Here is a 25954-nt window from a genome sequence, read left to right as displayed (position 1 = left end):
GTCTGGGCTTGCATTCTTTTGTTAGTTGGTGCATGTGTTGTGTTTTGTTTGGCTTTGTTGTGTGCATGGCTGCCACAGCAAGGCCTGCCTGGGCAGCGACAGGAACACTCTCGCTGAGGAGGAGCCGTCAGGTGAGTTGAAGTGTGGCACTGTTCTTATTATTTTGTTTGTATGCATTCGATGAAGGGAATGTCTTGAGTAGCAAGCTCTAGTAGTATTGACGGATTAACTTCATAACTGCCCTAACGAGTGACTTACTGGTGTGGTTTAACTCACTGATGAAAAGTGTTGTAATTATTTCCAGTAGATGTAATTTCTGTAGATGTTTGCACTAACTTGGGTTTTAAGAATGTTGGTGTTCAGTATTTATTGAGTTTGGTACAACTGGAGTCGTGACTGCTCCAGTGTGGTAGTATTTGATTTGGGTCAAAATGGTTGTGTCATCTTTGCTGAATCTCACTTTCTTATAAAAAAAACACCTTATTGCAACATGATTTAGTTTTGCTTACATTTACTTAATACTTTTGGAAAGTTATATCCCAATTCTGCTGCTAACTACTATTTTCTTTATGCCTTGTGTTACATATGGAGGGGGTTTTCAGCCATCAGCTACTAATGAAAGAAACGTGTTACATGCACTGACTAATATCAATAGTTTATGGTGTTTGTGTCATTAACAGACTTAGATATCCTTCTGTCTACCATTTCATTTCCGTAAACAAGATCTACATTTTTGAGCCATTTAGAGTAACCAGACATTTTACTAACAATGCCTTTTCAGTGGGTCATCATTATTTCATCCTTAGTGTTCAATGCCTTGCTTCATTTACTAGTTTGGAATAGTCATAGGGAAGGTGATGACTTTCTCTGGATATATTTTTATTAACATCATATTTCCTCAACATTAGCTCACCTGTTAACTTTATACATCTCCAACAGTGTGTCAAATGAACATCTTGTGTAGTGCATGAACATAACATTTCAGATTTAATAACCCTTGTCCAGCCTACCCCAGGTCACCGCCACAACCCGTCAACCAAGTGTTCCATAGTTTCCTTAACTCGCACTGCAGCCGTGGACCTGCGCCCCCAGCCCCCCCCACAGGAGACCCAGCAGGACCAGGAGGGCACGGGGTGTATATGCTAGGAGGCCGCCCTCATGCTCTAGTCTCTCACGTGTCCTCGCACTTGTCTGCAGGAGGGGAGTGGCGGCAGTGGCAGTGGCAGCCTCGCGCTCTGCTGTCACATGCTGGCGCTACCCTCTGTGTTTGCCCTTAATTAGAGTTATTGTTTATTAATATTTTATGGTTATCAAGCCTGTCATTATTATTATTGTTATGTATTATCATTATTTATTATTGTTATTTTTATTACAATCATTATTATTTGCAAAGAAAGTCCTGGATTTAATGTTATGGTATGTCTCATTATGACCTAACCTGAATATCATCCTGACATGTCACTGCGCCACCATAGGAAGCATTTAGTGTGGCTGCAACTCACCGCCGGAACGCCACTCGTGATGAGACGTGAATGGCCGACAAGCTGTGCACATGCTTTATCTGACTTGCTTTTGACCAGTGAATTCCAAGAAGCAGAAAAGTATGTCTGTATGATATCCTTTTCTTTCTATTAAACTTTCAAAATATGTTTTAGTCTAGTTTTATTTCATTTGATACAAACTACTTTTGCCAGATATTTATTTTTGAGGTCATGAATTCTTTCCACCTTGTTTTCTTAATAATATTCTTCCATTTTTAAGTTATGTGGACATTCTTTTATAGTTTATCCTTGACTAAATGTGTATTCAATTCTTGCTTTCTTGAGATTTTGATTTACTTCCTTAACCTTTCTTTAACCCTCGATGCTTTGAATCCTTCCAGATGTGTTACGGCTGATCATTCCACATTTTGTTATTGGTTCATTGTATTCTGTCAGTTGTTTTAATGGCTGGTGCTATCTTGATTTTGTGTGATGGTGAATGCTTCTTTTGACAATCATCTCATTGTGCATCTTTTTGAGTCTCCAATATTTGGGGGCTGGTGGGTACTTTGGGTCAGCTCTAAGTTATGTGATTATTGGTGTTTCCGCTGTCTCCTTACTTGTGTACTGCATATTTTTCACTGTCAATCAGTTGGTATAGATCATTTCATGTAAAGTATCCATATGTCAATTTTTTTTATTTTTTTATATGTAGACTTGTTATTGATGTAAATGGCCTCTGTTCATGAAGTCTGATATGTCTGTTATCTTTCTGTATATATGTAGATGTGTTTACATATTTGTTTGTTGGAATCATTTTCTTCACCAATCCACCAGTTGTCATCGGCTGTATTGTAAACCAATGATCCTCTCTGGTTTCACTAGTCCAGAATGTAGCATAAGACTAAGTTATTTCAGGGGTTCTCTGTTGTATTCCCTTATGACTTACCAAAGTGTGTTAGGTGTGCTGTGAACTCTTGGAAAGTTTTAAAACAACCATTTGAAGATGAAGCAGAGGTTTTCAAGCCTCTTATGAACCAGTTTCTGACACTAATCTTTTAAATGTCTGAACACTTTGGAAGAGTTAGCAGCATGCATAACACTTTTTAGATCCTGAAGTTTCATCTTGGTAGCTGGTATGTACATTATTTCTGCTTCAGGTCATCCAGAGATTGCTTTTTATTGTTGCATTTTTTGTTACATTGCATTTTATCTCCAGCCCACCAGGCTTTAGCCACTACTGAGCAAGAGGCCACAACACAGCACTGATATGAACCACCAATGATGTCTGTGAAGTTGAATTAATGGTTAGCTTAGCTTGTGTATGCAGAGACCAGCACTGATAGTCACCATGTCCAGTGTTATAAAGTAATAGTCACTGTCTAGTGTCGTCAGTCAGTCTTCGTTTTGATACAAGTTCACAAGTCATCTACTTTCCTTCATCTCTGAAGCATGACCAGTATCTGAATCCACCCAACCTGTGAAAGTGTTCTCAGGCCACATTGTGTCTGAATTAGAAGGAATACCAGTGGAGGTACATGGCTTGTAGAAGAACATAAGTAAGACCATCCATGCTGCTGTAAACCTGTATTCTGCTCCCTAAAATTGACCCACTTCAGGCTTAGAGAATCTTACTACCGCATGTAAGCAGTTTTACACGTGCTAGTTTTCCTGATACTGAAATTCTTGTTACCAAGTGATACCTACCAAGTGATACCATGTTTGAGGTTAGACATCTTTTTTAACATTTTGCAAGAGAAGCATGACCAGTGGTTACAAACAGCATGAAGCTATTAGTCTGCCACCCATAGTTGGTGCCTCAAGTCTCAGATCAAAACTCATACCTTTCCCTGCAAGTTTTGTCCCTCATACTTGAAGTTCAGCAAATTGTCATAATTTTAACCCTTCAGCAGCATCTCATGGCTTTGGTCCTGGTTTATACTTTTAACTCAGGACCTGCTCTTCCATAATCTTTGGTTGGCACAATTTGGACCATTTGTTCAGTATTTCATAATATATTTGTTGCACTTAGAGCCTCCGAGTGCGGGAATAACTCGCCCTGTGCATACATCCAATGAGTGAGCATTGAGGGTTTGTGGTACTTGCATTCAGACAGAAACTTTATTATTATGACCTTTTATTAGACTTCAGCTGTACCACCTGGAGACAGGAGAATATATTTGAAGGTCTACCTTTGCCTCTGCTTGGTTATTCTTGTTTTTAAGTGAGAGGTTGTCTGTGGACTGCACGGGAGAAACTGGAGCATTGATATTAAAAGTCTAGGAGTATTTGGGCTTCTGTGGGGACCCCTAGATGCCTCCCTCAGCAGGGGAGGGGGACAGCCCCTCGCCCTCATGATGAAAATAATGTTTATTTTCTCATTCTCCCTATGAGTGTATAAAGTCCACAAAGGGAAACACATTGTATATGGAGGAAAAGTTAGACAGTTCATTATACTGCTTGTCTAACTACTTTTTTTTATTTGTGGGCTTTATCGTCATACTCTTTGCAGGATTGTGATAGAATCATTACGATTAATGTATATTATTATGGTGGCAATATATATCTTTGTGCTGGAATAAGCAAAAAAAAAAGTTTATTGGCAGCTGGATCATCTATGCTAAACCTTAATTGTAGTTTACTAGTGATTCTAGGATCTAATGATTTAATTACAATACTATGTGAGATAAGAAAGCTTTATAAACTAGCTGGAACTACATACCATAGCACCCATGTTTGAACTTGGTTAATGTATACATTTGCAAACTCACTTTACCTCATCCATTGTTCTGTTAAGGTCCTCTTAACAACCCACCGCTAGACTGCAAGCATCACACCACCACCACCTCACCCTAGGGCCCTCTCCTGTTCTGTTATAACCTCGATGTTGCTGTTGGTTGTCTAGAGGCCCACCACCACCACCACCACCCATTAGCCCTCCTGTGCCCTCTCCTTCCACTCCCTCCTCTGGCTTCACCACCTCTAGAGTGCTCAAGTCTCAGTGTTTTGTAGGTTAATACCAACCCAGCAGCAACATAACTACCTGTGATTGCTTCAAGGGGATGTCTGCAGTTGTTGCCAAGTTGCCTCTCTACCACTCTAGTCTGAACCACACTAAGCTTGCCCATCTTCATTACCTTACAAGATTCAATAGGAAGGCAGTTTAAAAGCAGGGAATGGGTTAATAGTAATCCCTCTGTTACCCGTGGAATTAGGAAAGCCATTTAAAGACTCAGCAACCTGCCTTCCTTATAAATTTGAGTTAAACTAAGAATATTTCATGATGCAGGAAAGTCTGTCATTCCATAAGAGAGGCATAGGATCATAGTGACTGATGGTGGCCACTGCAGATGTTGCCTTCCTGTGCGCTTGTAACCGTCAATATTTTGTGTGTGGGGGTAAAATACTACTAATAGGAAGGGTTTTAAGAAGCTTCATTGTGATTAGCCTCCACTCTCCAACCGCGCGTGTTACAAGGCACGGGGACGGGCGAGGGTGGCGTGCACTTGGGTCGGTATTCTCAGATGTTTCCGATTCTCACACCAACTATTTCCAGAGGCCGAAAAGGAGAGTAATTGGGTTCTAATGAGTGTTTTTTCACTATCATGTTACAGAAGAAGGGTCGAACTACTACCAGGGTCATAAAACTACTACTGGAAAAACCCAAAACCCTTACGAAAGCCTTGTTAAAAATGTCTTCTTGACCGCTGAAATGTTTAAAGAATACGACTCGAGCCATATTCTTAAACATTTTGACACTCAAGCACACATTTAATACAGCTTTTATAGAGTTTATGTGCATTTTCATGGGTAGTTTCATCAGCCTGTTGGTAGTTTGAGAAAGCCTCTGTGTCATGAAAGTGAAAAAATACTCGTAAGAACGCGACTAACCTCTTCTTCGGCCTCTAGAAATAATTGATGTGAGAGGCGGAAGCGTCTGAAAATACCGACCTACGCTTTGACAGCCACCTTTTTGAGTAGCTGTGCTTCTAGGTGTTAGCACGAGTAAGTGAACCACGTACTCTGAGGGCCAATTGCACAGTCCAACACAGTGGCTTTGTAATCGCCCTAACCAAACTATATTCTCCACAATAATCCGTTAATTCTCAATGCCTGATACTAGAGAGATTTCCGTCTTCTCAATGCAAGATACCAGAAATATTTTCCGTGTGGTTTCCTAAAATTACCTCGTTTCTATATCAACGCCAAACGCTATACAAGGCATTTCCATGGTATTTCGTGTTTGGTTGTGGAGCTTACAAATTTGCTGCACTGAACTCTGGACCACTTTCATTGTTCACCATGATGGGTTAGTAAGCCTCCAAACCAATACCGAGGACTTCAAAAATTCCTTGTGTTGTGTTTTCCATTCATATTTAAGGAGAGGAAACCATACGGGGAGTCGCATGTACGTATTAGCATTGCGTCGAAAACCTAAAACCATTACGGCGTGTAGAAGATTGAAGAGTTTGGTTCGGACGATTATAAAGCCACCGTGTTGGACTGTGACGCTGGCTCAAATACCACATGTAGCGAACTCAGTACACCTGCAATCTTTCTGTGTGGAGGTGAAGGTTATAGGGAACAGCTTGATCTTGAGCCTGGAGTGCATGATGTGTCGAAGGGATAATGTAAGAGGATACGGTTGGCGGTGTTATGTGCCGTTGATTGTGAATTGGATGATATAATCGTACCGTAGCCATTCGGTACCTTAACTCCAGTGACATGAGTAAACTAACTTCTTCTGGCCTGACTCTGAGGCCTAGATACTTGTGTTAAGGCTGAGCAAAGAAATGACCAATGCTTTTCCGCGGGGTTTGTCTGGTTTGATGTTTTGGCCACTGGTGCAAAGGTTAATGTTCTACTTATGGCAGTGTAAAAACAGAGGTTGTGTTGTGTAATATAGGAACAACAGGGAACAAGTTGGTTTGGATGTCAACTCCATGCTTTTAACCCTTCAGAAGACATTACATACATCTTAACAAGGATAATCGATGTACATTTTATTTCCAGGCTTTTTACAACCAGTGGCCACTTAATTTTCACACACACACACACACACACACACACACACACACACGTTAGCTTCAGATAAGTCAGGGTAACAAAGAATGAAGGAAAACGTGCAATGTGGAAGTGAATTATTGTTGCAGTAATAAAATTGCCAAACGATACCATTTTGTTTCCTTGCAAAAGTAGCCTGACGCAAAGCAAAGACATATCCCCCCCCCTGAGAATATGTAATCTTGGCAGCCTTGAACTTTGACCTTTCAAGTATGGTAATTAAGAATATATTGAATCAGTCTTGCACTCAGAATTTCGACAGGTATAGGTGATTTTTTTATGGGGATTTAGCTTCGAACTTTCAACTTTATTAATGATATGAATTGAGTTTTCTTCAGCGGAGTCAGCAGGCCACCCGCCATCCAGCTTGACGTAATGCGCATGCGCGTGGTAGAACCCCCCGCGAGGATCGAGCACTGAGCAGGGAGGTTGGAACGCCTGAGGGTGGAGTGTCATACCGTGTTTTATCTTACCTTAGTGAACCTTCTTCGCCATCCTACAGCAACAGGGGGATAATAAGGTACGTGCTCTTATACTGATACGGTGTGTGAGTGATCTGATGTGTCTAGGGGCCAGTAGGCTAACCACAACTATAGGTGCTGGGGTGCCTCAAGGTCATGCTGGTTTAAAGGTGTTCCATTATACAACAGTCTTTTAGTCACCTGTGTTGTAGTGTTATCAATGACCCCTGAGCATCAAGGCATCACGGGGAAGGCGAGCTGGAGGTATCAACATTTTTTTAGGTAACGCGCAATGGTTGTTAATTAGCCGCTCCATCACGAATTTAATTTACATGTTAAAGATCCGACTCCCCGTTGATTACATTGCCTTAGGGAATTTGTACATGCTGAAGGGTCAATAAACAGTGATAAGCTTTGGCGGGTAAAATATAACGTCCTTGATATGGTTGAAGGGAGCCGTGGTTCGGTGCTTCGGTAGGCGGGTAGAGTCGGTTAGGTTGCCAGGTTGAACCGGATGAAAAACTTGCCTGATACGCTATGGTAGAATGTGATTTAAAGTTTGTTTGATGCTGTACCCATGATGCACTTGTTACTTATTACAGTGCATATAGCGATGAAAGGGAAACGAATGATCGACAGATTAAGATAAATTAGAAGTTAAAGTGGGCTGAGGTGATACTCTGTTAGCCCTGTGCTGTCTTGTTACCAGTACGAGTCCTCCCGCCCTCTCCTGTATATATGACCTCTTTTGTAGTATAAAGAAGGTGACTTATTATGGTTAGTGATGAAACCAAGGCGGAAAGATGATGATTCGTGTGGGGTGAGGACAGTAGATGCTTTATGAGAGGTTAAAATTCACCTTCGTCTTGTAAGCGAACGGGGATCTCGAGGGTCGGGGGGGGGCTCAGTGGTTGCAGTGTTTGGTTGGCGACCGAGTGGTTACGATTGAAAGCCTAACAGAGTAGTATGGTCGTGGCCCGTCAGAGTGTAGGACAGTTACCCCTCTGAACCTTTCCCCCACGGCATATTTCCCCCTGGACATATTCCCACCTGAACATATTCCCCTGTGAACATTCCCCTCCTCCCCCCCTCCCCCCCCGCTTTATAGAACAAGTTACTCAGCTGCCCGGTGCTAGTTTGTTTCGTGATGGTAGTTCATATAATTATAGGAGTTTCATGACCTCATTCCAACCCTCCACGGACTTGGATCATGCACGCCGTTACTCTGGCAAGGGAGGGCAGCACAAACAACAGGCGAGAGAGCTGGAATCACGCGTTCTCTCACCTGGTTGGCCACAAACATTTATCTTTGGGAACGCTCACTGTTCTTTAATGTCCCTTGCCCTGTTTTTTTTAAAGAAGAAAATGGTTAACCACACACACACACATTAAGTGTTAAACGGTGCACAAGACAATTCCAGGGTAGCCCTTTGATATATGCGTAGCCCCACGAGATATGGAAGGAGACTCTGTCACAAACTTAAAGGGCTGTTGGCTACTGTATTGGTCCTTAAATATATGACAGGATTACATATTTTCATCCACGATGCATATAGGATTTTATCAGGTTTTTACATACCCATTATTCGACCTTCAGAAATGTGTATAAAATAGTTCGTTTCCGAGTTGTATCGGTTCTTAAACACTATATATTCGACCCTACACATATGAATGTATAGAATATTTCAAGTTTTAGAGTTTTATCGGTTCATGTTTTAGTTTTCTTGGTTTATATGTACTGTATTCGACCCCGCACTTGTAAATGTATATATTGAGTATTTCAAGTTATAGTATACTACCCTGGTTTGGTCGGAGGCACCCCGCATCCATTTTTTTTCTTCCGTTTCTGCATGATTTAAGGATGCATCTGAACCCCATGACAAACCTGGTAAAGATCCGTTGAGACAAACAAAGAAACTGGCCATTATTATACAGATATGTCCGGAGGGGGTAAGGTCCAGAGGGGAATGTGTCCAGAGGGGATTGTCAGGGGGAACAACGTCCGGAGAGGAAAAGGCCCGAAGGGGAACATGTCCGGCGTGCGCACGTCAGTATAAGTTCATATCGGAACAAAAAGATATTCTGATAATTTCCTTTACGCATAGCCCACTCTTAGAACAATTATATAAGTGTAAAGTCTGTCTCAGTATGATGAATGTTTTATTTTGTTATTCAATGGGCATATCGGTAACCAGCTTCACGGGAGGGGCAAGGCTATTTCCCTGCGACGCCCTTCATGGACTGATATCTAATTCGATTTGACGTATATATATTTTGGGGGTTGCCCTATACATTGTAGTGCCAAGCCATAAGGCGGGAATGTGATAAGTCAAATGAAGATAAGAGCTAATGTTTTAGAGGGGATTCTGAAGAGATTAGAGAAGGAGTGTGCGGTAAAGTGGAAAAAAGTAAACATTTAGCGTAGGACCGTGCGGAACCCGTTGTCAAAAAAGGGTCGTATTTGAAAACATTTAGTCTCCCAACTTCACATATTTGGCAAGGCTTTCGTAGGAGTTTGGGGCATTTCCAGGATTAGTTTTATGACCCTGGTGGTAGTTTGACCCTTCTTCTGTTGCATGAACCTAAAAAACCTCATTAGAACCCGATTGATCCCCTCTTTGACCTTTAGAAATAGCTGATGTGAGAAGCGAAGGTGTCTTATCATACCGACCAAAGGCTTGATAAAGGTTAGTGGATTAGACTGCAAATAACAATGAGCAAACCCTTCGTATTCTGGGTCCGTATCGACTAAAACATGTATATTAAGGGACTTCATTTATCTAACTTCAGATTTCTAGTTAATAAGCAGACAACCATCGTCACCAACATTACCCGTGAAGGACTCGTTTCATTTGGAATTTCACCTTATAAGACTGAGCTGCCGCGGCCCATCACAGAATATTTTCCGAAGGTATCACAGAAGGAGTTCAATAATACGTAGACAAAAGGATATTATTCCGTCTCTTTATTGGCATCGTCTGGCGTGACTTTTGTTGTGAGCGTTCTTAGGTGTCCGTAGCGATCCGGCGAGGCGATGGAGACGTTTTGAGCGGGGCGCAATATACCGTGCCAGGCCGGTGTCAACAACTCTGGCAATATCTGACCCGCGCCAACACCCAATCGACACCCGCCTCCATATTGGCGCGGAAATATTCGGAGTCCTGCGCCATCTCGCGATCTTGTCAACATTCTCACTTTATTACACGGAGAGGTGGAGGACCGAAAAAATAGTGAAAAAAAAAGTGAAAAATAATATTATACATGAGTTTTGAACATGCTTAGAGGTCACACACACACACACACACACACACACACACACACACACTAATCGACCTTCCTTATCGGGTTGAATCTGTGTTAGACAATCGTGAGTGAAGGCCAAAACACAAGAAGCTAAACTGAGATGGTATTGACACGTGGTTAGAAGACAGGATTACGCAGGAAGAAAAGTTATGAGAAGGGAGGCTGAAGGGTCGAAGGAAGAGAGGGAAATCGAGGTGAATGGAATGCGGAAAGGAAGACATAAGAATGGTAGTATAGAGAAGAGAGGGAAACGGAAGAAAAGGTGGATAGAATACGAAGAGGAAGACCCAGAGTGTTGTTACTAGTGGTGCTGGTGGTGATGTTGGCGGTAGAGATGGTTGTTAGCGCTAAGAGGAAGAAATGGTGGAAGTGTTGATGGTTGTTAGTGAAAGCGAGTGTTAGTGTGCGTGTCGTTGGTAGTGGTGGTGGTGGTGTTAGCGGTAGTGATGGTTGTTAGCGCCGAGAGGAAGAAGTGGAAGTGTTGATGGTTGTTGGTGAAAGCGAGTGTTAGTGCGCGCGTTGTTGGTAGTGGTCCTGGCGGTAGAGATGGTTGTTAGCGCTAAGAGGAAAAAGTGGTGGTGGTGTTGATGGTTGTTGGTGAAAGCGAGTGTTAGTGTGCGGGTTGTTGGTAGTGGTTGTGGTTTTTGGTGGTCGTGGTCGTAGCGATGACTGTTATTCCCGCTACTATTGCTGTCTGGTAGTGGTCTCAGCGGCGGCAGCTCTTGGTTATTGCCGCCTAACGATCCATTAAGCACCGACAGTTAATAACAATCCTCCGCGTAAATCTTGGTTCCCGCTTCTGGCCGTCTTGTGGTTATGGAGTTTTTTTTTTTTTTTTTAGTCTCCTTTTTTCCGACTATTTTTTTGTTGGGGGGTCTAATGTCTTTTGATGATTAGTATCGGGTCCTTGTTTCCTTGTTTGTTTATTTGCTTGTTTTGGTTAATCTTTGGACTTTTTTTTTATTTTCAGTTATTTCGAGTTTTTTGTTTTGTTTTATTTCCTTGTTTTGGTTGTTTTGGTTAATCTTGTTTTTACTTCATTCTTCGTCATGTTATTTTTATTTATTTATTTATTTTTAACAATATTACTTAAGGATGTTTTAAGGCAGTTCAGACCTTATCAGCCTCTCTCCCTCCCTCTTTCCTTCCTTCCCTCACCCCAGTCTCTCTCTCTCTCTCTCTCTCTCTCTCTCTCTCTCTCTCTCTCTCTCTCTCTCTCTCTCTCTCTCTCTCTCTCTCTCCTTACATTTTCTCGCCCCCTCAGACAAAGTTAGAAGTTTCCCGTTGTATTTTTTCCTCTCTCTCTCTCTCTCTCTCTCTCTCTCTCTCTCTCTCTCTCTCTCGCTATGGGTCGGCCGTGTCTGTCTGTCATTAGCGTCCACTTAACTTGTCGCCAAAAGGAAGATTAATTTGGTTAGTTGGCGCGGGGCTGTAAGTCATTTGTGTTGGAGGGAAGGGAGGGAGGAAGAGTGGAGGGAGAGGAAGAGAGGAGGGAAGGAAAGAGGGAGGGAGTGGAGAGAAGGGGGGGACGGGGGGCTGAAATAGGGAGGTGAGTAGGACAGGAAGCCGTCAGGAAAGTGACGGGTTAAGCGTGTAAGTGAGAGAGAGAGGGAGAGAGAGCGTTACAATTTTTCCAGCCTTTTTCTGTCAGTGTATTTGCTCTCTCTCTCTCTCTCTCTCTCTCTCTCTCTCTCTCTCTCTCTCTCTCTCGTTAACCCAAAGAAGGTTTCGTTAAACCCATCAATATTCACACAACGAATGTCTCTATCGTTCAATTTTCAGCATCGTTACTCCTTTCCCTTCCCTCCCTCCCTTCCTCCTCTTCCTCCTCCTCCTCCTCCTCCTCCTCCTCCTCTAACCATCCCAAGAGTCCTTTTATTTCTTCCTGTCTCATCTGTCCATCTGTCTCTCAAATGTCCTTCCTTTCCTGTCTGTTTGTCTGTCTGTCTTTTTGTCTGTGTCTGTGTGTTTGTTTGCCTGTGTCTGTGTGTTTGTCTGTCTGTCTATCTGTCTGTCTGTCTATTTCTCTTTTATTCCTATCATCTTTCTCATTATCCCTTTTTCCTCCTCATCGTGTTCCTTCTTCTTTTACGACAGAAGAAACGAAAATGGGAGGAATAAAGGAAATAAGAAAGGATGACTGCACTATTTCGGTAATAATAATAATAATAATAATAATAATAATAATAATAATAATAATAATAATGAAGAAAGCAAACAACTAGAGCAAGTACATTTTTTTTTAACTTTGATTTCTTTTAACTTTTTCAACCTGTCTTTCACGCGTTTTTTTTTTCACCTCCAACAAATGGCTTTCCTCTCCCGTCTAAAACTTGAGTGAGTGTTTTTTATATTATTTTTTCTCCTTTAGCTTCTGTGTCTTGTCTCTATTTCCCTCTTTAAACTTACTTCGATCTTACGTACTCCTGCTTGTTTTATTTATATCTTACATTTTCGTTTCTCCTTTTTTCTTAATGTCTTTGGAATTTGGTTTAATTTTTTTCCTATTTATTTTTTTCTTTGTAATAGTGCAGCATTCTCTCCTCTTCCATATTTTCTTTTTGTCTTTACTTAATTTGCCTGCCTTTTCATCTAGATTTTATTCCTTTTTGCCGTTTTTAATTAATTTGTTTACTTAATTTGCGTTGTTTACTTGTTGTTTATTTTTTTTTGTTTACTTTCTCATCATTATTCTCATCGTTCTTTGTAATAGTGTAATTTGCCTGCTTTTTCATCTCGATTTTATTCCCTTTTGCAGTTTTCAATTAATTTGTTTACTTAATTTGCGTTGTTTACGTGTTGTTTAGCTATTTTTGTTTACTTTCTCAGCATCATTCCTGTACAGTTGATTTTGTTTACTTCTCACTCTCCTTCATCTTCCCCATTTTCTTAACTATCTATCATCCTCTATCTATCTATCCTTCTACCCAGTGGTTCCCAAACTGGGGACCATGTAGGAGAATGAAGGGCGCCATAGTTTAAGGTTAGTTTCACACTTAAACTAACCTTAATCTATGACCTCTTCATTCTGCTATATGGGCCCCAGCTTGGGAATGAAAAAGACATGGATTTTAAAGGAAACTACATAGATTTTAGAGGAAATTAAACCTTCAGCATTTTCTTGTTTACTCTGCGTGTTCCTTCACTCCCATTTTCATATTCTTGTCTAATTTTCTTGTTTACCTTCTCATCATTTTCTTGTTTACCTTCTCAACATCTTTTTTCATGTTTCCCATTTTCTTGTTTACCTTCTCATCATTTTCTTGTTTACCTTCTCATCATCTTCTTTCATGTTTCCCATTTTCTTGTTTACCTTCTCAGCATCTTCTTTCACGTTTCCCATTTTCTTGTTTACCTTCTCAGCATCTTCTTTCACGTTTCCCATTTTCTTGTTTACCTTCTCATCATCTTCTTTCATCTTTCCCATTTTCTTGTTTACCTTCTCAACATCTTCTTTCATGTTTCCCATTTTCTTGTTTACCTTCTCATCATTTTCTTTCATGTTTCCCATTTTCTTGTTTACCTTCTCATCATTTTCTTTCATCTTTCCCATTTTCTTGTTTACCATCTCATCATTTTCTTTCATGTTTCCCATTTTCTTGTTTACCTTCTCATCATCTTCTTTCACGTTTCCCATTTTCTTGTTTACCTTCTCATCATCTTCTTTCATGTTTCCCATTTTCTTGTTTACCTTCTCATCATTTTCTTTCATGTTTCCCATTTTCTTGTTTACCTTCTCAGCATCTTCTTTCACGTTTCCCATTTTCTTGTTTACCTTCTCATCATCTTCTTTCATGTTTCCCATTTTCTTGTTTACCTTCTCATCATCTTTCATGTTTCCCATTTTCTTGTTTACCTTCTCATCATCTTTTTTCATCTTTCCCATTTTCTTGTTTACCTTCTCATCATTTTCTTTCATGTTTCCCATTTTCTTGTTTACCTTCTCATCATCTTTCATGTTTCCCATTTTCTTGTTTACCTTCTCATCATCTTTTTTCATCTTTCCCATTTTCTTGTTTACCTTCTCATCATCTTTTTTCATCTTTCCCATTTTCTTGTTTACCTTCTCATCATCTTTTTTCATCTTTCCCATTTTCTTAATCTGCAGCATTATTTCGTGTACTTAATTCATTTCTTCCTCTACACCAATTTTTAAGCTTATGCAGTTTTTGTTTGCTTAATTTGTTTGTCTCCCCTCACCCCCATTTTTTTTATTTATTCTTGTTTAGTTTTTTTTAATATACTTTAGTTTGTTTGCTTAATGCGTCTTCCTTCTCTCCTTTTTTTTTCTTATTCAGCAGTTTTCATCATTTACTTTGCGAAACCTACTCTGACATTACTATCCTTATTATTATTATTATTTTTATTATTATTGTTGTTGTTGTTGTTTTTATCACTGTTATTATTTTTTTGTTCGTTATGTATTGCGGAAAAGGTTAAAAATATGAAAAAAGTCGTTTTAATACGTTGTAAACTGTAATGGGCGCACTTATCAATGATGTTTATGCATAATGTATGTTTGCGCGCGCAGCTTGTGTGTGTATGTGTGTGTGTGTGTGTGTGTGTGTGTTATCTATTAATAAATGTTGCTGGCGTTTTGTATTTTCTCTCTCTCTCTCTCTCTCTCTCTCTCTCTCTCTCTCTCTCTCTCTCTCTCTCTCTCTCTCTCTCTCTTTATTATTGTTTTCAAGTTTTCTTTCCAGCACCTTCACCGTCTTAATTGTCTGATTAAAGACAATCAGGTAACCTTCTCTCTCTCTCTCTCTCTCTCTCTCTCTCGTGTCGTATTTTCTTTGTTTTCGTTTCTTCCTCTTTCTCCTTCGTCTCCAGGTAACCTTCCTCTCTGTTAGGCTGTTTGTCTGTTTGTTTATCGCTTGTTTATCTCTGTTTTCTCCTCTTCCTTTTTTTGTCTACCTGTTTTTTCTCTTGTTTACTTCTTTTCTCTTTTTTACATTCCCGTTTTTTTCCCCTTCACTGGTTCGTTATTTCTCCCTCTCCTCCTCCTCCTCCTCCATATACTTTTTTTCCCATTATTTTGCTCTTTGATCTATATTATATTGCCTTTCCAAATGCTACCGTGTCTGTCTGTCTGTCTGTCTGTCTCTTTTTTTCTTTCTTTCTTTATCTCTCTCTCCATCTCTCCATCAGTGGTCCAGTGTAACACGATTGACTCCTTCAAAAATAAGCTCGACCGTCACTTCCTTCAACTTAATATCAACTAGAGTAGAAATGCAACGTTTTGGAGTCTTCTGATTAATGTAAAATCACTTAGGTTTAAGGACAGACCACCAAGTCTGGACCATGGGGTCTGTGTTGTCTGATTTTCTATGTAAATCTATGTAAATCTCTCTCTCTCTCTCTCTCTCTCTCTCTCTCTCTCTCTCTCTCTCTCTCTCTCTCTCTCTCTCTCTCTCTCTCTCTCTCTCTCTCTCTCTCTCTCTCTCTCTCTCTCTCTCTCTCTCTCTCTCTCTCTCTCTCTCTCTCTCTCTCTCTCTCTCTCTCTCTCTCTCTTCTGCGTTTTTGGTCCTTTCTTCTCTTTTTACTTTCATTTTTTCCTTCCCTCCTTTCATCTCTAGTTTCTCCTTCTCGCCTTGCTTCTTTTTCTTTTTCTTCTTCTTTTTCTTTTTCTTTTCTGTTCTCCTTTTCCTCCTTCAATCCAAGTCTCCGTCCTTCTTTCCCTCTCTCCTTCCTTCCTTCCTTCCTTCCTTCCTTCCTTTATTCTATCTCTTCTGTTCCTTCTCCCTTTCTGACTCTTTATCATATCTGCCTCAAACTGTATGTATTAATTTTCTCAAACTTCTCTCCCACTTATTAATCTCTTTCTTCTCTCTTTCTCCTCTTCCCCCATTTCATCTCCTTTATTCCTTTCTCCCCTCACTTCTCTTTATTCCCCCTTTTCAAACTTCAAACTTCACTCTCAACTTCTTTCTCCTTTATTATTTTTCATCTTTGGTTTTCTCTATTTCTTCTGTTACCTTCTACTTCCCATACATCTTTATTCCTTCCGCTTTCCTCTTCTCCTTCTTCCCCATTTTCAAACTTCCAAATGCTCTCTTAACTTCTTTTCCACTTTATTCATTTTTTTCTCTTCGTCCTTTCTCTCTCCATACATCTTTATTCCTTCCCTCTATCCACCTCTTTCTTCCCCTTCCCTCACTTCCTAATCTCTTCAACAATCCTCCACCCCTCCCTCGCTTCCTCGTTTTAATCCCCCTTTCTCCTTTATCCGTAGTTTCCATTCCTTCTCCTTTATTTCATCTCCCTTTCACTCTCTCTCCCCTTTCCCTAACTTGCCAACCTCTTCCTATCCCCTTCCATAACCCGGCTTTGTCTTGCAGTGGGTGAGGGGAGGAGAGAGGGGGAGAGGGAGACAGGAGAGGGTGTTAACACTCAACCCCCTTCAATTGCAGACTCCCATTCATGCCCACTCACCCACGCCCACTCCATGCCCCTCTGACCTCCTCCTCCTCCTCCTCTTCCTCTTCCTCCTCCTCCTCCTCCTCGTTCTCCTCTTCACTCTCTCTCGAAGGAATCTCCCGTATTGTTGATCTGAAGAGAGAGAGAGAGAGAGAGAGAGAGAGAGAGAGAGAGAGAGAGGGGGGGGGGGGCGTAGATGAGTGGTCAGAAGTGTTTGCTTTGATTGCTCATTTACATGTTTTGATCGTGTCGTGCTGTTGTTGTTGTTGTTGTTGTTGGTGGTGGTGGTGGTGGTGGTGGTTACTGTTGTTGCTATCATTTCTATTATTTATATCATTACTACTACTACTACTACTACTACTACTACTACTACTACTACTGCTATTACGACGATGAGAAAGGGCCTTGAATACTGACTAATGATGATGATGATGATGATGATGATGATGATGAGTGGGAGGAACAGGAGGAGGAGGAAGAGGATGAGTAAGAGGAACAGGAGGAGGAGAAGAAGAATGAGGAGTGGAGGAAAATAAAATAATATACAAAACAATAAAAGAAAGACCAATAGAAACAGCAAATAGCAGTAACATTAGTATCAACAGTAACACTAACAGTAACAGTGGTAGCAACAGTAACACTAACAGTAACAGTGGTAGCAACAGTAACACTAACAGTAACAGTGGTAGCAACAGTAACACTAACAGTAACATTAGTATAAACAGTAACACTAACAGTAACACTAACACTAACAGCAACAGTAACACTAACACTTACAGCAACAAGCACAGAATCAACATTGTGTAAGGGAGGGCGAGAAACAAAATAACGTGAATCCAGGGCTGCGTTTTTGGGTTCCTTGCATAAAGCTTGGCCAAAACTTCTCGAGATATATGAAGGGGGCGGAGAAACTTTACCTGCCCGGCACAGCTGTTGGCCTGGGGGGGGAGGGGGGGGGGAGGGGGGAGGAGGAAGAGGAGGAGGGAAAGAAAAAAGAAGGTTCCAATTGAGTTTTTAGTTCATGTAAGAAAGATAAACCTATTAAAGAGAGAGAGAGACGGACAGAAATTAAACTGTCAGCTTCAAACAAGGAGACGAACAAGACATGGAACTCCCTCCCTCCCTCCTTCCCTCCCCCCCCTCATGATGGAACTATGAGGCCTGGGAAGTGAGGGTGAGGAGGGAGAGAAGAGGTGGTGAGGAAAGTCGAGTGAGGGAAGGAAGAGCGGTGAGGTATATTTGGAGGGAAGGGACGAAGGTGTGAGAGGTGTTTGAGGTATTGAGGAAGGTAATGGAGAGAAGAAAGTTAGGTAAATGTGATGCGTATGTACGAGAAAAGGGAGGAAGAAAGAGGTATGGAGAGAAAGATAAGAAAGAGAAGAAAAGATAGGTTAGGCGTGCTGAATATGTAGATGGCAAGGGAGGAGAAGGTAAAAAGTATAGAGAGAAACTGAAAGAATAGGAGAAAAAGTAGGTTAGGAAAAGTGATTCATATTTAAAGGAAAAGGATGGAGATGAAAGGCATAGAGAGGAAGGTAAAAGTAGGAGAATAAAGTAAGAAGAAGGAAGAAGGGAAATGGTATAGGGAGGAAAATAAGAATAGGGAACAGTAGGCTTGAACGAGTTACACTTTTAGAGAGGAAAAAAGAAAAAGAAGAGAGGCATATTGAGGAAGCTAAAAATCAAGAGAAAATGGAGATAGGTAAATAGTTTAGTGGAGGAAGGTGTGAAAGGAGAGAAACAGGAAGGTTGGAGGAGGAAACTGGGACATTGGAGAGAACGCTAAGAATGGAGAGAAAACAGGAAGGGATGCTTGAGGAGAGGGAGGGAGGGAAAACGGTAGATAAAGTAAGACTAGAGAGATAATAGGAAGGTAGAAAGTGAAAGGGACATGAAGGAAGGGAAGAAGGGAATAGACGTAGATAAGAGGGCAAAGATGGAGAGAAAAAAAGTAGGTAGAAGGAGTAAAATAAGAGGGAAGGAAGGTAGGAAGGGAAAAGATGGATAGATAGATAGACAGATAGATAAAGCAGGTAGGTAGGGTAGGTAGGCATACAGGTAAGTAGATAAACAGGTATTCACGTGAGGTAGGCAGACAGACAGGTAAGGGCGGTTCCAGGTATTGGTATTCTCTCTGTCCAGGTGACTTCATTACCCGTGTGAGGGAGTGTTGTTGAGGGCCATTGTGGGGGCCTGTCTGCATGGCCTGTCATTATCCGGTGCGGGGTGGGGGGCAAGGGGCGATAGTGGGCAGGGAGAATGATAAGGGAGACTGGGAAGGGACGGGGAGGAAGGGGAAGTGAAGTGAAGGACAAGGGATGGGGAGTGAGAATGATAGCAGGGTGGGAAGAATAGGAGGAAGAGGAGGAGGAGGAGGAGGTGGAGGAGTGTGGCTTGGACATGATAAAGGGGAGCTGCAAGGAAGGGAGGGGGAATGAGAGAGAAACGAAGGAAGGAAATAGGAAGCGAAAGAGGAATAAATGAAAGGGACAAGAAAGAGATGGAGGAGGAGAAAAAGGGAGAGAATGGGAAAGGGAAAATAGGGATCAAAATGAGGGGAAGAGAGAAGAGGAGGAGGAGGAGGAGGAGGAGGAGAGAAGGCAGTGATTTAAGGCAGGGAACGTGCAGGAAATTTTATTATTATTATTAGTAGTAGTAGTAGTAGCAGTAGTAGTATGATTGTAGTTGTGGAAATTGCTTTGGTAGTAGTAGTAGTAGTAGTAGTAGTAGTAGTAGTAGTAGTAGTAGTAGTAGTCGCAGTCGTAGTCGTAATTTACTTTTCAACTCTATTTTCTCCACTTCCCGTTTATGGGTTTCGTCCTCTGTTCTTCGGCTTCATAAAGTTACTGCGTGGGGATGAGAAAGGAGGGAAGAGGGTAATGGAAAATGTGTGTGTGTGTGTGTGTGTGTGTGTGTGTGTGTGTGTGTGTGTGTGTGTGTGTGTGTGTGTGTGTGTCACTTGGGATAGAGATAGGTCGATAGAAAAGGGGAAAGAAAGGAGACGTAGAAAAGAAAGAAAGAAAGAAGGTAGAAGGAGGTAGCAGGAAGAAAAGCAGGGAAGTAGAAAGGGAAGAAAGGATGAGGAGGAAGGGAGAGAGAGAGAGAGGGAGACGGAGAGGGAGAGAGTTTTAAGTGAATAATTACGTCCATTTTTTTTATTTAGCTTTACACATGAGGGAGAAAAAATGAAATGCGAGTCATCTTAATTTTGCTTGACCCTAATGATGCTGTTTTGGGGGTCAGCTTTGTTTTTGTTGTTGTTGTTTTCTTTTTTTCTTTTACTTCTTTTTCTTTTTCTTTTTCTTCTTTTTCTTCTTTTTTTCTCTATTTTTTCTACTACTAATGGTGGTGGTAGTGTTATGGTTTTCCTTACTACTACTACTACTACTACTACTACTACTACTACTACTACTACTACTACTACTACTACTACTGCTACCACCGTTAGTTATGATGGTCACTAAAACTATTATATGATTGTTTCCTTTTTATTATTTTTCTTCTTAGTGTGTGTGTGTGTGTGTGTGTGTGTGTGTGTGTGTGTGTGTGTGTGTGTGTGTGTGTGTGTGTGTGTGTGTGTGTGTGTAACGAAGCAAAGGCTCGTATATCATAAGGACATTTTTTTCTCAACATCACATTACATTATCTCTCTCTCTCTCTCTCTCTCTCTCTCTCTCTCTCTCTCTCTCTCTCTCTCTCTCTCTCTCTCTCTCTCTCTCTCTCTCTCTCTCTCTCTCTCTCTCTCTCTCGTGATTTAGAAGATGTTTAAATTTGAAGTACACTGTTAGTTCGTTATATTTTCTGTTTCACTGTGAGCTGGTGGGCCTAGCGGAGAACCCTCATTCCTCTTTGGCAGGCGGCACAGCTATTTCTCTGGCGTCAAACAGTATCTCATGTGATGGTGCGCCGGAAACGAGGGACTTCCGCGGCCGTTCTTCGAGGCTGAGGCGTTCTGTGTCCGCCTCGATGTGTGGGTCTGTGTCTGCCAGGAGCTGAAGATTCTCTATGGGGTTCAGTGCCGATACTTCAAGACTAGGATAATCTTTAGGGTGAAGCCTCCGTGCCGGACTGATTATGTTAGTATTTTTCCATAAGAACTGGGTCATAACACTTGTCATCTTAAAAGTCAAAGCCTCCTAAACTTTCTCTACGTTCGTTCTGTGGATGCTCTGGCCGGTCAAGAGTTTTGGAGGTCATGTTCACTGCCGCGTGTTTCTTCCTCATTTATTGAAGCTGTGGTTTAGTGTCACCGTCCAAGGCAATGGTTCTTAAACTCTTTCCCTGCATGCCCGCTTAGAAATGGTCTTTCCTTCCAAGTCCCTCTTTCATATTACCCCCGCTCTGGTTAACATAATAACAAATATTCCAAAAACAGCAGTTCTGACTTTTCCCCCCTAGACTCGCCCCCCCCTGATGGATATTAGCTACTAACGCCCCCTGAAACTGGCCGATGGGGTAGTGGCGGCTGCAGAGAAAGCGAGAGGTGTTGAGAGTGTGTGGTAAGGTGCGGGGCGAGGCTAACCCCGCAGCTGCCACTACCCCATCGGCCAGTTTCACGTGGAAATACTATAGCGGCGATCGACGCCATTGGTAACGATCAAAACAAACAAAAGTGACTGAAAGCGGCCCTGAGAACCACTGGTCTTTAAGTTACGGTTGTTAGGTTAGCGTGCCTTCTACGCCGACAGGGCGGGAGGTGGACGCCCTTAAGAAGCTGTAAGTGAAAGTTTTGAGTCAGTTCATCCCACCGTTCCTGCCGTGTCTAAATCGATTAAGATGAGAATAGTGGACTGACTGGTTTAGTGTGTTATTTGGGTCTTTACTGGTTGGGATGAACGGGAGCGGAGTGGGGAATGAACTGGGCCTTGAACTGGAAGGGACCGTGCATAACCTGGGAGTACAGGAGCGACCAGGGCAAAGAACTGGGTCATGGCATTAACTGGGAGATGAACTGGGCATGGACGGGATGGGACTGGCCAAGTGTGTGGTGTTGGTCTTTACTGGTTGGCTTAAACAGGAGCGCCACGATACACGTCAACTCACGCCCGTGGCTCGACCCAGTCTCCACACGCGCTGCTCTCATCCCCCTTGAACCTCCCCAGCATCCTCCCCCAACGCACGTCACCCCCCCCTCAGATATCCCCCCAAACCCTGCCCCGTTCTCCCCTCCACACAGGATGCAGGAAGACAGACAAATGTCCCCAGAGTCATCATACCTTCTGTTTCCTGCTACAAGGCTTGCCACTTTTGTTCCATTAAGCGCTGGCCGTCCCCCTTCGTCCCCCTTCCCCCCCCTCTCTCTTCCCCCCCCACCCGTACCTACTGCCCTTCCTTCCTTGATGCCATACACAGCCCCCCATCCAGCCCCCCCGTCACCTCCCTACCCCTCTTTAGGCGAGTTTTCAGCCCCCAATCACTGTTCCTGTTCTTAGTGGTTTTATTCTTGGTTTGGTTTGGTTTTGTGGTTGTGGTTGTTTTATTTGCTTTGTTTGGTTGTTTGGGTGTTTTCTCTCTCTCTCTCTCTCTCTCTCTCTCTCTCTCTCTCTCTCTCTCTCTCTCTCTCTCTCTCTCTCTCTCTCTCTCTCTCCCCGTTTTTTGGTTTCCTCTTTTTACCTCAGTACTTAGTCGTGGCGCCCGTGTGTCTGTACGTGTGTGTGTGTGTGTGTGTGTGTGTGTGTGTGTGTGTGTGAGATTATTTTTTTTATTAGTTGATATTTCTGCGACAACAATAACTACTACCACTACTACTACTACCACTACTACTACTACTATTACTACTACTACCACTACTACTACTACTACTACCACCACCACCGCCAGTACTATAATTGGATCTAGTTTAATTGCATTGTAAATTAACTGATGATAATTTGTTTAGAAATAGTAATGATAATGACTACTTCAACTACTACTACTACTACTACTATTACTACTACTACTACTACCAACAACAACAACAACAACAACAACAACAACAACAACAACAACAACAACAACAACAACAACAGCAAAATACAACAGCAACAGTGAATGAGTGAGACGATAAGATTTTTTTTTTCACATATAATATTTTTTTTTTTCTCTCTTTAATTTCACGCTCAAAATATGAAGCCAATCCGGTCACTGAGAGAAACTAATTGATGCGTGACTCTTTTTTCAGCGACTCACTAATTCACCTTTTAAATTGTGTAGCTGATTTTTTAAATATTTTTATTTTTTATTTTTTTATTTTTGTCTGTGTGTTGGAAAAGGATTGGGATTGATTGGGAAAGGGAGAGAAAAGTATGTGTGTGTGTGTGTGTGTGTGTGTGTGTGTGTGTGTGTGTGTGTGTGTGTGTGTGTGTGTGTGTGTGTGTGTGTGTGTGTGAGAAAGGGTGAGAAGTTTGTCAGTGTGTTTGTTTTCTATTTTTTTGTTTTTTTCCCTTTATTTAATTCCTCTAATTTTTTCTTCTCTTGTTTGTTTTCTTTTTTCTTTTTTTCGTAGTATACATGTTTTTATATTTTGATAATTGAATTTCTCTCTCTCTCTCTCTCTCTCTCTCTCTCTCTCTCTCTCTCTCTCTCTCTCTCTCTCTCTCTCTCTCTCTCTCTCTCTCTCTCTCTCTCTCTCTCTCTCTCTCTCTCTAATATCTCTTCCGTTTTTTCCCCTCAATGGTGTTTTTTTCTTATTTCTATTTTTTTATTTTATTTTTCATTTTCCTTTTTCGTTCATTCATTGATTCTTAAGTTCTTTCCTTCCTTTCCTCCGCTTCTTCCTTCCTTTCTTCTTAGTTTGTTTCTCTCCTTTCTTTCTTTAAATTTTTTCCTTTCTTTTCTTACTTCCTTCCTTTCTCTTCCTTCCTTCCTTCCTTCCTTCCTTTCTTCCTTGATTTCTCAGTTTATTCCTTTCTTCTTTCATTCCTAACGTTATTTCTTCCTTCCTTCCTTATTTTCTCAGTTCATTTCTCTTTTTTTTCTTTTCCTAACGTTATTTCTTCCTTCCTTCCTTCCCTTCTTCCTTAATTTTTCTTCTCTCATTCCTACCGTTGTTTCCTCTTCCTTCCTTCATATATTTTCCTTCTTTTGCACTTTTTTTCTGTTTATTTATACTTATTCTCCCCTTTATTTTTCTCTCCTCTGTTTTCTTTCTTTATTTTCCCTTTTCTTGATTTGTATTTCTATTTTCTTAAACCTCTTACTCCTCCTTCTCCTCCCCCGCAACCATCACTAACGTCTCCTCCTCCTCCTCCTCCTCCTCCTCCTCCTCCTCCTCCTCCTCCTCCTCCTCCTCCTCCTCCTCCTCCTTATAACAAAATAAAAGGTTCGATATACACCCTCCCTCACCACCACTACCACCACCACCACCACCCTCACCACCACCACCACCACCACCACCGTATCCGCTGTAATCTTATAGGAATGCTTAATAACATTCCATCAGCTTGTTTATAGGCCGGCGAAAATCTGCATGTCCCTCCTTCCCTCCTTCCCCCCCCCTAACTCTCTCCCTCCATCTCTCTCTCTGCTTCCCCCCTTCCTTCGTCCCCCTTCCCTCCATCCTCCCTGTGTGTCCTATTCCTTCTCCCTTCTTTCCTTCTCCTATTTCTTAGTCCCCTTATTTCTTTCTCTGTCTCCTATTTCCCTTTCTCCTTCTTTCATTCTCTCCTTCCTTGGTTCTTTTTTTCTTTCTCTTCTTTTTTCTCTGTTTCCTATTCATCCCTTTATTCTTTCCTTCTTTTCTCTCCTTGGTCGTTCTTTTTCTCTCTCATTTCTTTTTCTCCGTGTCCTATTTTCTCTCTTTTTCCTTCATTTCTCCTCTTTTTCCTTTTTTTTTTTGTCTCCTATTCTCTATCTTCACTTTCTTTTTGTTATCATTCTTCTTTTCTATGTCTTCCCGATGTCTAGTCTCCTTTTCCTCTTTTCCTTTTCTCTTCCTTTCTCTTTTTCCGTTTCCATTCTTCTTCTTCTTCCTCTCTTCTCTTTTTCATTCCTGTTTTTCTTTTCTCTTCCTCTTCCTTTTTTCCGTTTCCATTCTTCTTCTTCTTCTCGTCTCTTTTTCATTCTTCTTTTCCTTTTCTTTGTTTCCTGGTGTCCTTGCTGCTTCTCTTCCCCTTCCTCTTCCCTGTTTATATTTTTTGTTTCTCTTCTCCCTCCTTTCTACTACTTGACCTCTCTAGTATATTTTTCCTCTTTTCTTTCTTTCTTCTTTATTGCTCTACGTGTTTCTCCCCATCCTTTCTTTCTCCTTTTCTCCATTCGTTTGGTATATCGTATCTGTTTATTTCCATTTTTTCCTTCTGTTCCCTCTTTCCAGACTCGAGGCTTTTAATTCTTCTTAGTCTATTTTCTATTCTTGTTTTAGCTTCAATTTTACTTCCTAGTCTTTCTTCGTTCCTTATTTCCTTCTTTCGTTCGGTCGTTTCTTATTTTCTTTCTTCTTTACGTCCTTCCCTCCCTTTCATTGGTACATTTCTCCCTCCTTTCGTATTATTTCATCTCTCATTCCTTCCTTCCACTCTTCTCCCTAATCTCGTTTTCCTACGCTCCCTCCTTTCCTCTCTCCTTATCTCTCCCTCCATCTTCCTCCCCCTCTTGCTCTTCCTCCCTTTCCGCATCCATTCCATCGTTCTCTCTCCCTTTTCTGTCCCTCCGAAGTCCCATTATCCTGTGTCATCCTCCACGCACCCCTTCCCCTTATCTCCCTCTCCTCCTCCTCCTCCTCTCTCCCTCTCTCCCCGGCTGCCACATATAAACAAATACTATGCACTTATGTCCCCGGCCCACACGCCTGGCATTCGGCGCTGGAGTCATGCGTCTATTGGTATTCCTTCAGAGTCGCTCGTCATTTGTCTTTTTGTCTTGCCCGATGCGCTTTTTGTTTTCGTCGATCCTCCCTCGCTTCCTTTTTCCTTCTCTCTCTTTCTTCCTCTTGTTTCCCCTTTTCTCTCATTTTATTCCCTTCTCTCTTTTCAGTCTTTTTTTTTCTCTTTCTGATGTTAGTGATGTTCCTCTTGTGGTTGTGTTGTTGTTGTTGTTGTTGTTGTTGTTGTTGATGATGACTCTCCTTGTTCTTCTTGTTCTTTTCCTCTTGTTCTTGTTCTACTTTTTCTTGTTCTTGTTCTCGTTCTTGTTTTTCTTCATGTTCTTGTTCTTGTTCTTCTTCTTCTTTTCAGTTCATTCTGTTCTTGTCTCTTATTCCTTAGATTCGGAAACCACTTAAGATGTTTACTTGTCTTTGCGATACTTATA

The 25954-nt window shown here is 41.5% G+C and overlaps 1 protein-coding gene across 11 annotated transcripts in view; it reads left to right on the top strand.

Moving 5' to 3' along the window:
• LOC127008679 (ras-related protein Rab6) overlaps window positions 1-25954 on the top strand; it is a 74544-nt gene that overhangs the window by 29471 nt on the left and 19119 nt on the right. Inside the window, exon 8 of one of the 11 annotated variants that reach the window (XM_050880996.1) lies at window positions 1073-1649. The exons of the other annotated variants lie outside the window; for them this stretch is intronic. Within the exon in view, the coding sequence (XP_050736953.1) occupies window positions 1073-1146 (74 nt within the window). The 3' untranslated portion in view covers window positions 1147-1649. Of the gene's footprint in view, window positions 1-1072; window positions 1650-25954 lie in introns of those variants that run through there. 11 annotated transcript variants of the gene reach the window in all.

This window comes from Eriocheir sinensis, chromosome 38 (assembly GCF_024679095.1).
Source record: "Eriocheir sinensis breed Jianghai 21 chromosome 38, ASM2467909v1, whole genome shotgun sequence".
Taxonomy (NCBI): domain Eukaryota; kingdom Metazoa; phylum Arthropoda; class Malacostraca; order Decapoda; family Varunidae; genus Eriocheir; species Eriocheir sinensis.
Note: the sequence above shows the minus strand (reverse complement) of the source record. Positions and strands in the feature narration are given on the sequence as shown.